The sequence below is a fragment of the Pempheris klunzingeri genome, chromosome 1 (assembly GCF_042242105.1).
Source record: "Pempheris klunzingeri isolate RE-2024b chromosome 1, fPemKlu1.hap1, whole genome shotgun sequence".
In the NCBI taxonomy this organism is placed as follows: Eukaryota; Metazoa; Chordata; class Actinopteri; order Acropomatiformes; family Pempheridae; genus Pempheris; species Pempheris klunzingeri.
The window spans coordinates 31553993-31567571 of record NC_092012.1 but is presented as its reverse complement, the minus strand read 5'-3'; the positions used below and the strand labels follow the sequence as shown (position 1 = coordinate 31567571).

The window sequence follows — 13579 nt, the reverse complement described above, 5'->3', positions numbered from 1 at the left end:
TGATCATTTGTGCTAGTTTTACCAGCAATGGCAACAGCATTAAATGATCTTTCTGTTTTATTACAACTTGGGATTTTATCAAACCTTTCAGAGTTTTGGTTATATTAACAAAGTAATTGCTTAGAACTAGAACTCTTAAAACTATTCCGGCTGAGGCTTTAGGAGCCGCTGAGGGTCCTGAATTCCGGGGCAGATTGCTGCTTGGCCAAAAGCAAGTGATCAGATAGTTTGTAAAAAAGGCGAAACATTTAGACAAATTCAGTAATGTTTACAGCCATTTCCTGATCAAGTGGAATATCCTGTTGGATATCCAGGTTTAGCTAATAAGAATTATCCTCCAGGACCATCACAGACATGAACAACTAAGGATGATTCTTTGAAGGTTAACGGTTCCTTTACGGAAAGGTAAATCCGATTTCACAGTGTTTTTTGTTTTCTAGACTGATTATTGTAATCCATCCACACAACACAGCACAGGATTTCTTTGCTTGGACACCCAATGCACAAAGCCATCTGATATACAAATATTATTAAAAAACACATTCACCAGATGCAGTCCGGGATGAACCTCCATCATATCTGATATGAACAACACTGAATTGCCAACATCGAATTTTTAATATAAAAGGATAATATTGGCACATTCAGTATATTGCGATTGCCCCCCTATACTACAAACCATATACCTCACTAATCGTACAAAGCGCAGATATAATTTTTAAAGCATATTAGATATGAGAGAGAGTATTGACTATACTGTACACTGTAAGTTCAACTGAGACACATAAAAAGAAAAGAAAATGCTATAAAAATGTTATATGATTCTTTCAGTCACTCTCACTATCCATGTGAGCCACAGACCCAAGAACAGATAAAATACAGGCCAAAAGTTAACAAAACTGATTCACTAAAAATAACTAATAAAGCTTGCATGCCTGCATTTTATTTTCAGACAAAACAGCGTGCAGCAATCACTAGTATAACAGTGAATAAACAAGGTAAAGAACAAAGATGAAGAGCAGGAGAGAAAAAGCACATCGATGGGGTACCATTGTTTATTGTCAGTACAATAAGGTGATTTAGAGTTGCTTTCCCTGACCAGAATCTGAACTTGTCAACAAAAATACCAACTTTTTTATTAAGATGGATTAGCGGGGCACAAGGGAACAGGAAATGCTTTTCAACCTCAACCTAAGAACGCAGCTTCAAGCATCCAATGCTCACATTGATGTTCGAAGAGCCATATTGGATTGGTGCATAATTACTAGAGGAATCAGACAAAATGCGGGGATTCACTCCAAACTCTAAACAAACTGTGAACTGAACGCTGAAGGTCTCAGCCCGACATGAATGTCTTATAAGTTTAAGAGCTGTGCTGGAAATGATAATGTGCGGAGGAATGCATTGCTCCCATGGCATGACTTCAGGTTTGAAATTTAGTTTGAAAAGGGTTTTACAATAATATTTTCTGAATTCAGAGGGAACTGGAGAGGAAGGGGGTTGAAATACATGTTTTAAAAAACAGAGGCCAGAGGATGAAAAAAAAATCAGGTGGCTGCAATGGAGAATATTTTACTACCTGACATGCTTTTTCATTTATAAATGTCAAGTGACACATGCAAAGCAACTAACATACCACCAGCATTTTCCTTTTGACCATACCACCATCGTGTGTGTGAGCTTGTGTGTGAGTGCGAGACATTGCTCACCTTGTTATTAAGCCTTGTTAAGTGATGCTGCCCATTGAACCTAATCATATTCCCCACTGCTTCACCCACACACTTCCACACACAAACCTGCAGCTTCTTATTGAGATGCAGGTTTGCTTTTCCAAAGCCGCCCACTCATCCACCCTTTATCCTGCCGCAGGACAACTGTACAGGCCAGCCCTGCCGTGTAGGCTAGAGAAGGCACACACATGCAAACACAAATTGGGAACAAAGCTGTGTACTACACCCAATCTTTGGCCACTAGTGGAGAAGAGATTACATGGTTATAACACACACCAGGTGTAGTGTGTGTGTGTGTGTGTGTGTGTGTGTGTATTTGTATAGGGCATAATAATACCCATCCCTAAGCTGACCTCTTGTGTTTTTGGTAAGATCAGAAAATTGGATGTTCCCTTTAATTTCACCATGTTAATGTTGCTCAATAATTTGTGAAGCCTTAAATTTCCATAAAGGCATTTTGAGCTTAGAACAGCCATCTTGGTTTACAGTTCAGGGTCAGTTTGTTCCAAGATAAGCTCTTGTTACACATTTTCATGCATGGAGCTCATCCAAATTCCCAGCACAAAAGAATAGCAGTTCTAAGCACAATATTTAGTTTCATTGAACGGTTCTGTACAGATATTTTTATTCATGACTATAGAGTAACCTTTTAAAATAAGGGATCATGGAGTGCAGCCTGTGACACAAACAAAGACATAACATAAGACGTAACATCCTAACTGTGCTGCTTCTGTGCGCAAACACTGCTGATAATTATCAGGGCTTTTTTTCAGGTACTGTGTCGGCATTTGGTAAATCAGTTATTTTGATTTCTGTGTATGGTGTCGACTGTAAAAACAACATGAACAGAATGCTAATTTGCAGCCAACCTTTACACCATCCTGTATTTGCATTCTAATTTTTCCTGAGTGTTATCATTAGTTTGGCTGGAAACCATTATCAACTAACAGCACTTTAGAATAAGTAATAGACATTTACAACTAATAACAATGCTGACACGCACTTCACATTTCAAATGAATATTCAATTGTTTGTATGAAGCTGCTTTCCCACCATGAGGCCTACACAAGTGATATCAAACACATGGATAGATGTCACTCTGTAACCAGAAGAGGTGTCTCTGGAAGGACGGAACAGAACCATACCATACCCTACCATTGAAATGTGGCTTGTGTCCAGCCTTGTGTTAAGATGGGCTGCAGTTGAGGGAAATTTCATATGCGTCACTTTCTCTGGGAATATTTATGGCCCAAAAGTTCCCAGTGAGCACATCCTCTTCCTTTTGTTTTGACATTACATGTTTGCATTACTGCACCGTCCCAGGTGCCCCATCACCTGTGTGACTGGCATGTACTTTTGACATTGTCATAACCACCTGTCGCCATATCTGGGGGTGTTTCCCAGTTATGAACTGATCTGTAATATACTTACAGTTGGTATTTATAGTTCTGTTACAGTCAGAATTCTTCTGTGGGAGGAAGATTATAAGACCCTTCCATCACATCTGATTTATTATATAATTTGTTGACTGCATTTAAATTAGAATGTTCTAGAGGTAAATACAAGTAGGGGAGCCAGAAATAAAGCAGAACTTTTTTCTCTGATTGGTCAGGTTTAGGCATGACCTGTGTTAAGATATAACATGTTAATTAGAGTGGACTACCTTACCTCTAGGCAGAGTCATGCTAACTGTTTTGCCCTATTTCCAGTCTTTATGCAAAGCTAAGCTAATTGGCTGCTTGTGGTAGGTTCATATATACGAGAGGTTGTGATAAAAAAAAATATTTACATAAGAATCTTGATTCTTTCCCCTATGATTCTGAGTAAATTCACAAAGATCAAAAATTGACATGTTAGTTAAAAACATGATGTTGACAAAACAAAACAGGCACAACTCAATTGCGAGGGCAGTGCAGCACCCAGAAAACCAACAGCATGCACACGCTATCTTGTAAATTATTCAAAAACAGCAGCGGTTGCAGCATTTTTTAATTTAATAACGAATAATTACCATTGCAATGCATGGGAAGCATGTTGCAAACGATACTGTCAATGAGACTAACGTTAGCAGAGCAGATATTAGCAGAGCAAATCTGTGGTGAAGAAAAGAACTCGGTGCTCAGTCTGTTTTACCTCAGAAGTCCTGTGCCTGGTCGGCATCTTGTACAATGGAGGCGCAATCATGGCACCGCAGAGAGGCTGCTCTCTCCACTGCTGGACAAATAATGTTAAGTATGTAGCTCAGCACTCTGACTGTAAGATGCTTGCAAATGAATGAATGAATTAATGCTGTTAACATTTTGAAATGAGAAGGCCGTGGATCATTTATGCTAATTGCGTATTTCAGTGGACTATGGACACAGGTGAATGGTTTGGCACACAGTATACTGGAGCAAGAGACTGAAAATAGTGCTCCCTTCATTCATTCAATCAAGAATTTGATTTGAACTGAGAATCGATAGTGAATCGAATCGAATCGAAGACAATGAAGAATCAAAGAATTACATATTAATCAGGTTGTCAGACAGTTTTACCAATACTCCTGGCACCACATATGATATAAATGGCTCACTGAGCATCATGACGATCTGGCCTGATCAACATTGCCACATCTTGAAATGACAAACATAGCTGGAAGCATTAGACCTGCTCTGAGGTGCTTAAACTCACACTCGGGAATACAGTCTCTCTCACACACACACACACACACACACACACAGAAACACACATGCATGTAAAGACCACAAGCCAGAGGCCAGAGCTTGTCCAATCAATACACAAATTAACAAGACAAATTAAATTTGTGCGATTACAACACCCTTGCACAATGGAAAAAGTTTGCCAGCAGTGGGTTAGATAAGGACTGGTGGGAATGTGTGATTGCTTTGTATCTCTTCCCTTGAACTAAAAGGAGCATACTTTCAACACTTATATAGCTGGATATTTGTTCATGATTGAGTGATGAATAAAGACGATAGAAAGGGGATCTAGCAAGCAACAGCACACTCAAACACACAAATTCACTTTGGCATTACATTCACTTTCCACAGAGCTGCTTTGTAGCAGTACCCCCCAGCTTAGCACCGCGATGGCTTTCAAATAGGAACTGCTGCTGGATGCGGAGATCCAATATGCATCAGCTGCGGGGCTGGCTAGCTAGCTGACAGATCGTTTATACAAGAAGCTGTCTTCTCTGCACTTGCTGCATCGCCTGCTGATTCGTACACAGGCTGACTTGGCATTAGTGTATATGTGACTGCGTGTGCTTTTGTGGAGGGAGGAGGGGTTTATGGGTGGGAGTATGTGTGTAGCACATTTGTAATGCTGTTTATGCAGTCCATATGCTCTCGGTTTGACTCCTGTGTATCCTCAGGCCGTCAGAATAGGAGGACATTTTTCATATTTAAGAGCTCCCAACTCTGTGGGAGTTCAAGCTCTCATTGCACACAAAGCACATACTTTTAGTCTCTCTCCGTCTCTCTTTCTCTTTCTCTCTCTCTCTCTCTCTCTCTCTCTCTCTCTGTGTGTCTCCCTCTTGTCTGTTTCAGAGTAGGAGGTAATGTATTTCGTATGAGTAGCAGAGATGAAGCCTGGTTGTGTGGATGAGCCCTTTAAGAGCAAAGTCTTGTCCTAACCCTGGTACACCCAGAGCATTTAAAAGGCATACCCCTATGAAGATGCTCTCATTTGGCCTGCAAGCTTGCTGCTCTCCCATCTTTCTACTCAGCCTTCACATTCCTTTTTTTATCTCTTTCTGTTTGTATGTCTCTGTCTAGCTATATCACTCAGTTCAACTCCATATAACTTCACCAAAGCGCTAATGGGGAAGTTAAACAGTTATTATGCTCACCATTCGGACAGTATTCTGCATGTTTTTACGTGGCTACAGTATAAGGCCATACAGTTTTTGATACTAGAGTATTTGCTCATGCCCAAGCGATGTGCATTTATTTCCAAATATATCGAGTAAACAGCAAAGTTCTGTTAATTATTTATATGCATATGTGGGAATGGTTGAAATGAAATAAATAATGTGTTGTGATGACTAGGTATGGACTAATCCATTTTTTTTCCTCTCCCAATACAGTTTTGTAAACTAAGCTAAAATAACCAAAAGTGTTGAACTATTGTTAATGATCTTTTCTCTTCCTTTTTCTTACTCTAGACACCAAATGTTTGTTGTTGATAAGATGTAACGCTGATATCCTCTTAAGTGTTCTCATACTGGGTGTATAATTATTTTCTGTATTTAGATCAAACATAACTTTGTTCATGCAATATTTAAAAACTCAAGCAAAACTGATGAAAATGCCTTTGGTAATGCTAGATAACCATGAATGGTACTGCCAACACATTAATTTGCCTTTATTGCAAAGGACATGCAGCAATTGAGGGTTAACAGCTGTGGTTTAACACATCAGAATCATCTCACAGCTGCAAATGAATGGAGCAGAATGAAAAATACAAAAGTGTTTCGTGTCTGGATGGCGGTCGGTCCGCTTAATACGATCAGCATCAGACCCAGTCCCAGTCCAGCAGATCCTACTAGTACATCCCAAGTGATGGCAGCAGTGAAAGTAAATAGAAACTTTCTCCCAGAACTCAAACCTGAAACAAATGTTTGATCATCAGATTTTCCATTTCTTAATCTCTCTGTCAAGCTGTTCAGAAAACCTAGTTCTATGGCTCAGAGACTTGTAAGCTGAACCAAACTTTGGCTACTTGGCAAGATAAATTCATTGTTTTTTAGTCTCTTCAGTCTTTCTCACATTTGATTATAACTGACAGACATGATCTGTCCGGCTCCCAGTCCCACTTTTCATAGTTTCTGGTATAATACAAAGACAACACTTGGTAAAACTCTGTGCCAGTTTCAGTGCAGTTTTTTGGGGGCATCATTGATGAATAATTCAGGTTCATAACATTCTTTGTTGGAGACAAAAGGCATCTAAATTGCTGCAAACCTGTTTTGGCTTATAATATAAAATGTAATCAATCAATCAACAAAGCAAAAACTTGATTCTTATTCCTTTTGACGGCTGTATATCCTCAACACAGATCATTTCTCTTTGCTTCCTCCATCTGCTTTCTATTTGTCCTCACTTTGATCCATCATCATGTTCTTCTCTACTCATCACCTTCTGTTTTCTCCCCTTTGTCTTGTCTGCATTGTTTATTTCTCATTTATTTCCCTCACTGTCCATCATCCCACTCGTCATCTGCCATCCTGCAACTTGGCCTTCTTCCCAGCCATCACACTTGCTCCTGATCTTTCCTCTGTAAATCACTGCTCTTGTTTCTCCTTCTTTACCCTCATTTTTTTTTTCCGATTTCCTTCTCTCCTCCATATCCTCCTCTTTCTTTCTTCCTGCCTTACGCTTGTTTCTAAGAGCTCCTTGTCGCTTCCTCCTGCTTCCTTCTCTCTCTCTCTCTCTCTCTCTCTCTGTCGTCTTGCTGCTTCACTTCTCCACTGCGTTGCGTCTTTGAGACCTCTGAAGTCTATCTTCATCTCTTGGGAAAATGTCACGTCAATCTTGACAAGTGTGTTCCTCTGCCATGCCAGGTGATCAGTTGGTCAATCTACCTTTTGACTGGTTTTGGCTGTCTGCTCGTGTATGAGAGTGCATTGGAAACTTTTCTGCACATCACCTACGTCAAGCACGCACACGTCTGTATGCATTTCCACACATTCATGTGCACGTATGTGTATTTGTGTGTACACATCTATGAACGGGGATTTTTTGTTAGGCTTATGCAGGTATCCTTTGTAGCTTTAAATGAACTGCCAGCTCTGACATATCTGGCTGCCTCAGTGCAGCGGTAAAGGGAGGGTTGGGGGTGATTGTGTTAGCATACATCGGGGTTCAAGAAGGATGGGAATTCCCCTGAGGGTGGGCAGGGGGTAGGCTGAAGAATAGAAGTTGAAAGACTGAAATGTGTGAGATGAAGAAGAAAACAAAGCTGGAGGATCCCAGGTGGGGTAGTAAATGAGAGATGGGAATGAATTAAATTACTGAGATGTGGGGTAGCGAGGTAGAGCCTAAAGATGACAATGTACAAGTATGTACAAAGGAGGGAGGCTTTAGATTGAATTGATATATTGAATTTACTCTGTTCTTTTTGGTCAGTTGTCTGGCCAATATATTAAAATTAATTGGATCATTCTTGAAGTGCAGCAGCAACTCATCTTGCGCTTGGAGTGGGCTAAATCAACTTGCAGGTAATTGAAGGAAAGTTGAGAAGATAGGAGAGGATAACAACAAACTTGCTCTGGCTGTGGCTTGGAAAATGACATTGTCAGAGCTTTGAATTTTTTCGTACTGATATGAGAGGCAGAATAATGAAGTATGGGGCACTCATCACAGAGGCACGTCTCAGACTTGACAAGGCAATTAGAGAAGAGCAACATCTCATGTGCCCAAAAACACCGAATTTCATGTAGCTCAAGGTGAAGATGCAGTAAGACTCATGACGTGAAATCATTTGCGAAGGTTTTGATAAACATTGAGAATCAACCCATCTCTTACATACATATCATAGCCCGATTGAAAAAAAAAAAACGGTTTCACAAAGGCACAGTAAAAAGCAAAATGTCAGTAGAGAGCGTTGAATTATTTGAAAGCAGCACAATGTAAAAATGTCAGTTAGGGTGAAAAAGTTAATGAAAGACTGAGGGGAGGCACGAGGTAAAAGAGAGAAACGGGAGATAAAAGGGCAATGATAGACAGATTGACATTGCAAGAGGGATGACGAAAGCTCAGCTGAAGTCAGACACACAGCGGATTGAAAAGCAGTGAGAAGGGAATCTGATTCTTGTCAGCTCCTTCTGACTTCCAACTTCTACTGACTCAAGCATGAAGACAAATGACATACTGCAGAAGTTAGAGGAATTCACAGGAGGAGGAGTTTTGTCTCTGTGTTAATTATAACTCTTGAATATCCTGTAACCACTTCAGTTTGCAAGGCTGGGAGTTAACCAGCCAAGTGCCAAATGGGAGCCCTCAAAATGAAACATAAGAGCAAATGCTTTAGTGGAAACTGAATCCCTAATTCAGGCAGTGGGTGTGTGGGAGAGTACCTTCAGGGTGACAGCAAGGAAAATTAGGAACAATGAGCTATTGGACATGAACTGTGACAGCCTATTATTATTTTCTAATTGAAAATACAGCCAACAGAGACATACTGCAGTCTTGACATAAGCCATAATTTCAAAACAACATAATTACAACATATTTTTTGTGAAGCCATTGCAGTCACAGTTTTGAATGTAAATTCATCACTCTACAAGACTTTGCCAAAAGTTTACTTTTTGTCCTCAGTGCTACAAGTATGATAGAGTGTGGACTAATGAAAAGGTGGAACAGTCATTACACCAAAATGATGAATTACATTAGTGAGCGCAGCTTCTGACTGCAGCAGACTTTTCATGGGTAATAACAGGAGGAAAAATACAATTACACCCATTTTATCCTTTTGACTTCATAAAAGTAGACCCAGAAGAACATTTAGACAATCTGTGGAAACCATTAGAGGACTAAAAGTAATTCAGTGATTGGCCAGAATAGAATCCAGAAATCGACATTTAGAAAGTTGCGAGTCTCAGTTCTGATCGTGTCTCTAAATATAAGCTGCTGTGGCATGAAGTAAGAAGTCGCTGCAGTCACCACACTATATGAACAGAAACACAAATATGCTTAGTGTTCCATGTTATGTGCCTATGTGAACTTTTGAAATTCAGCACGCGTGATGATGGATTGTCAGTGCTGGATGGTGCGACATGCGTTCCCATAATTTCTTTCATATGGTGCCGAGCACACAAGCAGGCTTTAACACTTCATTAACTTTTAATTTCCCATTTGAGTAAGTCAGAAAATAGAATGTAAAAACTTTTGTCTGATGTTTGTTGACTGCCATGAGATGTGAGGAAAAAACTACATCACAGCGACTAGCTGTAATAATCCTCATTAAAGTTAACATAGAGACAATATTAGCAATTTGGCAAGTTATGTACCACACTGTCACCCTGCACTCTATAGTATATGGCACTTAATACTCTCCTTAGTTATTGGTATGCATCAGTTCCAATGGTTCCAATTCTGTTTTAGAGACTTAAACAAATACTTTTCAACTGGCTTTGTACCATTACATTGTCGGTAGTATATTCAAATGAACAATGTTTTTTCTCCCTGCTTGTCATCCAGCTCATTGTTGCATCACCTTGCGGACATTTACCAGCTCAAGGCCTGTTGTTCAACAGAAAAACTGACTTAAATGTTAAGTCAGTCATTCAGTGGAACAGCAGCCGCTAAATGTCTGCCTGCAACAACAAGCTGGATGACAAGCGTGGTACAGGCGACACGGAGAAAAGGTAACCATTGTTTATTTGCAATTACTACCGACACTGTAATGGTACAAAGCCAGTTTAAAATCAGCAAAGTATCTCTTGAAATACCAGCACCAAATACTGGTTGTCAACAGCTTCAAACCAACACTGTTGATTGTAGCTCTTCAAACCAAATGTTTTCAAAGTAATCTCATTGCTCACTAACTCTCTCTCTCTCTCTCTCTCTCTCTCTCTCTCTCTCTATCGCTCTCTCTCTCTTTTTTCATCTAGAGCTAATAGATGGGACCCCTACCTTGAAAATCAACCATGGCTCTGGCACTGTGGTGCTACAGTTGCCAGGCAACGTGAACGTGGCAGACAGGCGGTGGCATCGGCTGGATGTCCGCAGCAACAGCAAGGTGAGCCGCTTCACCTACTTAACACCAACCACTATTTATTCAGCAAATAAGCTAAAGTGTATTCACACTGAGGTATCCTGGCAGATGAAAAACTTGTTGTGTTTGTTGTTTTTTTCTTTTTTTTGGTCTTGCAATTTCACGGTGTCATCACTAAAATCAAGAAATGTTTTCCTGCATTAAAATCTTTGACTTTTTAATAGGTGTAAGACGGCTAGCAATTTATCATCCATATCAACAGCTTCATTTATTCCTTTTACACACTTATGCAAGGAAAGAAATTAAATAGTGATTACGCATGAGCTGTCATCAAGAAGTGTTGTAAATGTCTAAATACTTTATGTCCTTTGAGGTTTTATTGAGGCATTTGCAAACAAATGTCAGAGGACACTAGTGCTGAACATGTTTGTGGATGCAAAATAATAAACCACAAACATAATACTGTTATGGTGCTGACCTGCACCTGTGGTGACTTGATGAAGTGGCAGCTTTACCCTTAATGAACATCTACCCACACCTTTGGCCTCAGTTTGACATCAACTTGTGCAGCCTGCAGGCAGTTGAGGGTGAGTCTGGGTTTGGCTGCTACATTTATAATGGGAAATTGTGTGTAGCACAAAACTCCAGCTTCTTGATACGGTCAAGATGCATCAAAATGCATAGCGAAAATTGAATCCAGTCAAGATGTAAAGATTTTCAGCCTCAGAAAAAGGCAACTCAACTTTGGTCAACTTCAGTGATGCAGAAAAATTATAAATTGTTTCTGTCGCTGTAGCATTGTTTTTGGTGTCCTACTGATGAAATGTGTTTCCTTCCAGGAGAGAATGAAATGCATTATTAGGCTACTATTCCATTTTTCATCTCATCTTAACATATCCCAAAAAGAATATTGGTGTCTCGGATATGTTTTTGCCTTACTGAATCAGATACAAGAAAGAAGTTGCCGCTGTGGTTAAATTTTACATCTTGCGGGTGACATGCCTGAAATTACACATAACATTATCCAGCAATGCTTATGTCCTGGTTTGTACGCATCCAAAGTATTGTTCATCATTTGTGTGAACTGGCTTGGGCCATTTTTGATGCTCACTTGTCAGGACATCACTGTAAACCTTAGCTGAGTTGGGTAGTCACCCAATAAAATACATTCTGCCATTGATTTAAATGTGCTGCACGTGGATAACGGCATCCTGGATGAGTTGAGTAACAGCAAAATGTCCTGCTGAGCTCCACAATCTTGGAGCAATAATTGTACCAGTTATTAACAACATGTTACATACATACAACTACATTTTTGTATTCTGTGCCATCTATTAGTGATTCTTGTCATTGTTGTGAACAATTAACATTTTACATATTCAATCTGTTGTAACGTAACAACTGTGGTTTCAGAATTATTTTGTCATGGACTCCAAATATCATCCATTTGCCCCCATGCAAGCCTACTTAGTATTGTAGAATTGTCTGTACTGGACAACGCAAAAGGAGAGCACAGTGGAGATGAATGACTGCAATAGCCCTCCTTTGACATTCTCTGCCCAGGATCATTTCAAATTAATTCAATTTGAGTGAAATTAAGCTAATCTTCATTTTACTGAGTACCGCCTGCAGCTCTGCACCACCAAGGACTCACACAGAGCCACAACCTGATAGGTCTTGGCCCTCTTCAATATCAAGAAGATAGTCAGTGGTCCTATTTTTAGAAGTTTTGATATGAGTGAGCCTAGAAGCTTCAAGCCTCACTGTCTCACTGTAACATTGTTGGTGTGAAACCTGAATTGATTCCAGTGTAGATAGATAAGGACCTGAGTGCGGTTTATGCAAAGACTCATATGTGTTCTTTACGAAACTGTTCAATTCAGTACCACACATTCATATAGACAGAAGCCAATTTTGTTCATATTCTTTTGAAAGAAAAGAAGAAAACAGCTGTAGGGTGAGCTTCACGTTGACTCAGGCATTGAACGGAGACGTTTTGCTCAGTACTGAGAATGAAAGCAGCCGAACGAATACATGAACGCTCTGAGACTTTTGATAATACAACTGCTGTATTCTGAATTGCATGAGTACAATAATGCATTGAGACCTTTCTTATTACAACAGGGATTATTCAGCATCACAGCGGTATTATTCTAAATCACATGTGAATCTATTCATTCATCCTGAATAGTCAACAGCAGCTTATCCAACCTGGTTGTGTGACCTGTCTGGATAAGCTGCCATGTGATGCAGTAAAGACAGAGCTGCTGTCTGGAGATTTGCTGTACGAATCAGCAGCCAAGAGTGTAACCATGAGCAGCATTTTTTTTTCTAACGTTATACAACAACATTTAGCCACGAATCAGATATCACGTAACTTAAGAATTACCTTGCTTTGTCTAAAACAGTGGCCATACATGTGCAACGTGCACCAATATACTGTGGGAATAATGATAATCATACTAATAATAAAACACATGTACCTCCACTCGATGCTGATTTTGAGTGACATTAAAAGTATTGATGTAATATTAGTCTAAAGAGTGAAAAGCATGTCTACACCTTGGTAAGGTCAATGTTGTGAATTTATTGGCATATTTTGGCGTGGCAAATTATACTTTGCAGTAGATGGAAGGAAACCCCTCTTAGGGAACACCCTTTGTATTACCCAACAGTGTAACAATGTGCACTGTATAATATTCTCTCATCCATCTCCCTTCACTGTCCTTTAATATCCCTCCCACCTACAGTCATGGACCACTCTGGTTTAGGAAGATGCCTTTTTTTTGCCATGTAACTTAATGTAAAATCATTCAATCTTTCTTTCAAAGTGCTGCTCCCTCATACAGCTGCTGATTCTACTAAATCCATTTCAAATCTGACAGGAAAAACAGCGAGAGATTTAGAATAAGGAAGTTCCAACGCTGGTACTTGTAACTTTATTTGTAACGTACATTTGTAAATTACAGCTAAGGTTGTACTCTGGCAGCACATATGAAAGCTTTTATCGCATAATTGGAAAAGAGTCAATACAAAGGTGATGTGTGTTAACACAGTACCAATGACTGGAACTGCATGCTAAAGCATTGGCACATACACAGGTTGATCTTATCCACTAGAGAAATCGATTT

General features: G+C 39.7%; 1 protein-coding gene across 1 annotated transcript in view; it reads left to right on the top strand.

Moving 5' to 3' along the window:
- The window catches only part of LOC139216193 (neural-cadherin), a 241800-nt gene that overhangs the window by 180788 nt on the left and 47433 nt on the right, over nt 1-13579 (top strand). Inside the window, exon 28 of the mRNA XM_070847299.1 lies at nt 10345-10472. Within this exon, the coding sequence (XP_070703400.1) occupies nt 10345-10472 (128 nt within the window). The remainder of the gene's footprint in view (nt 1-10344; nt 10473-13579) is intronic.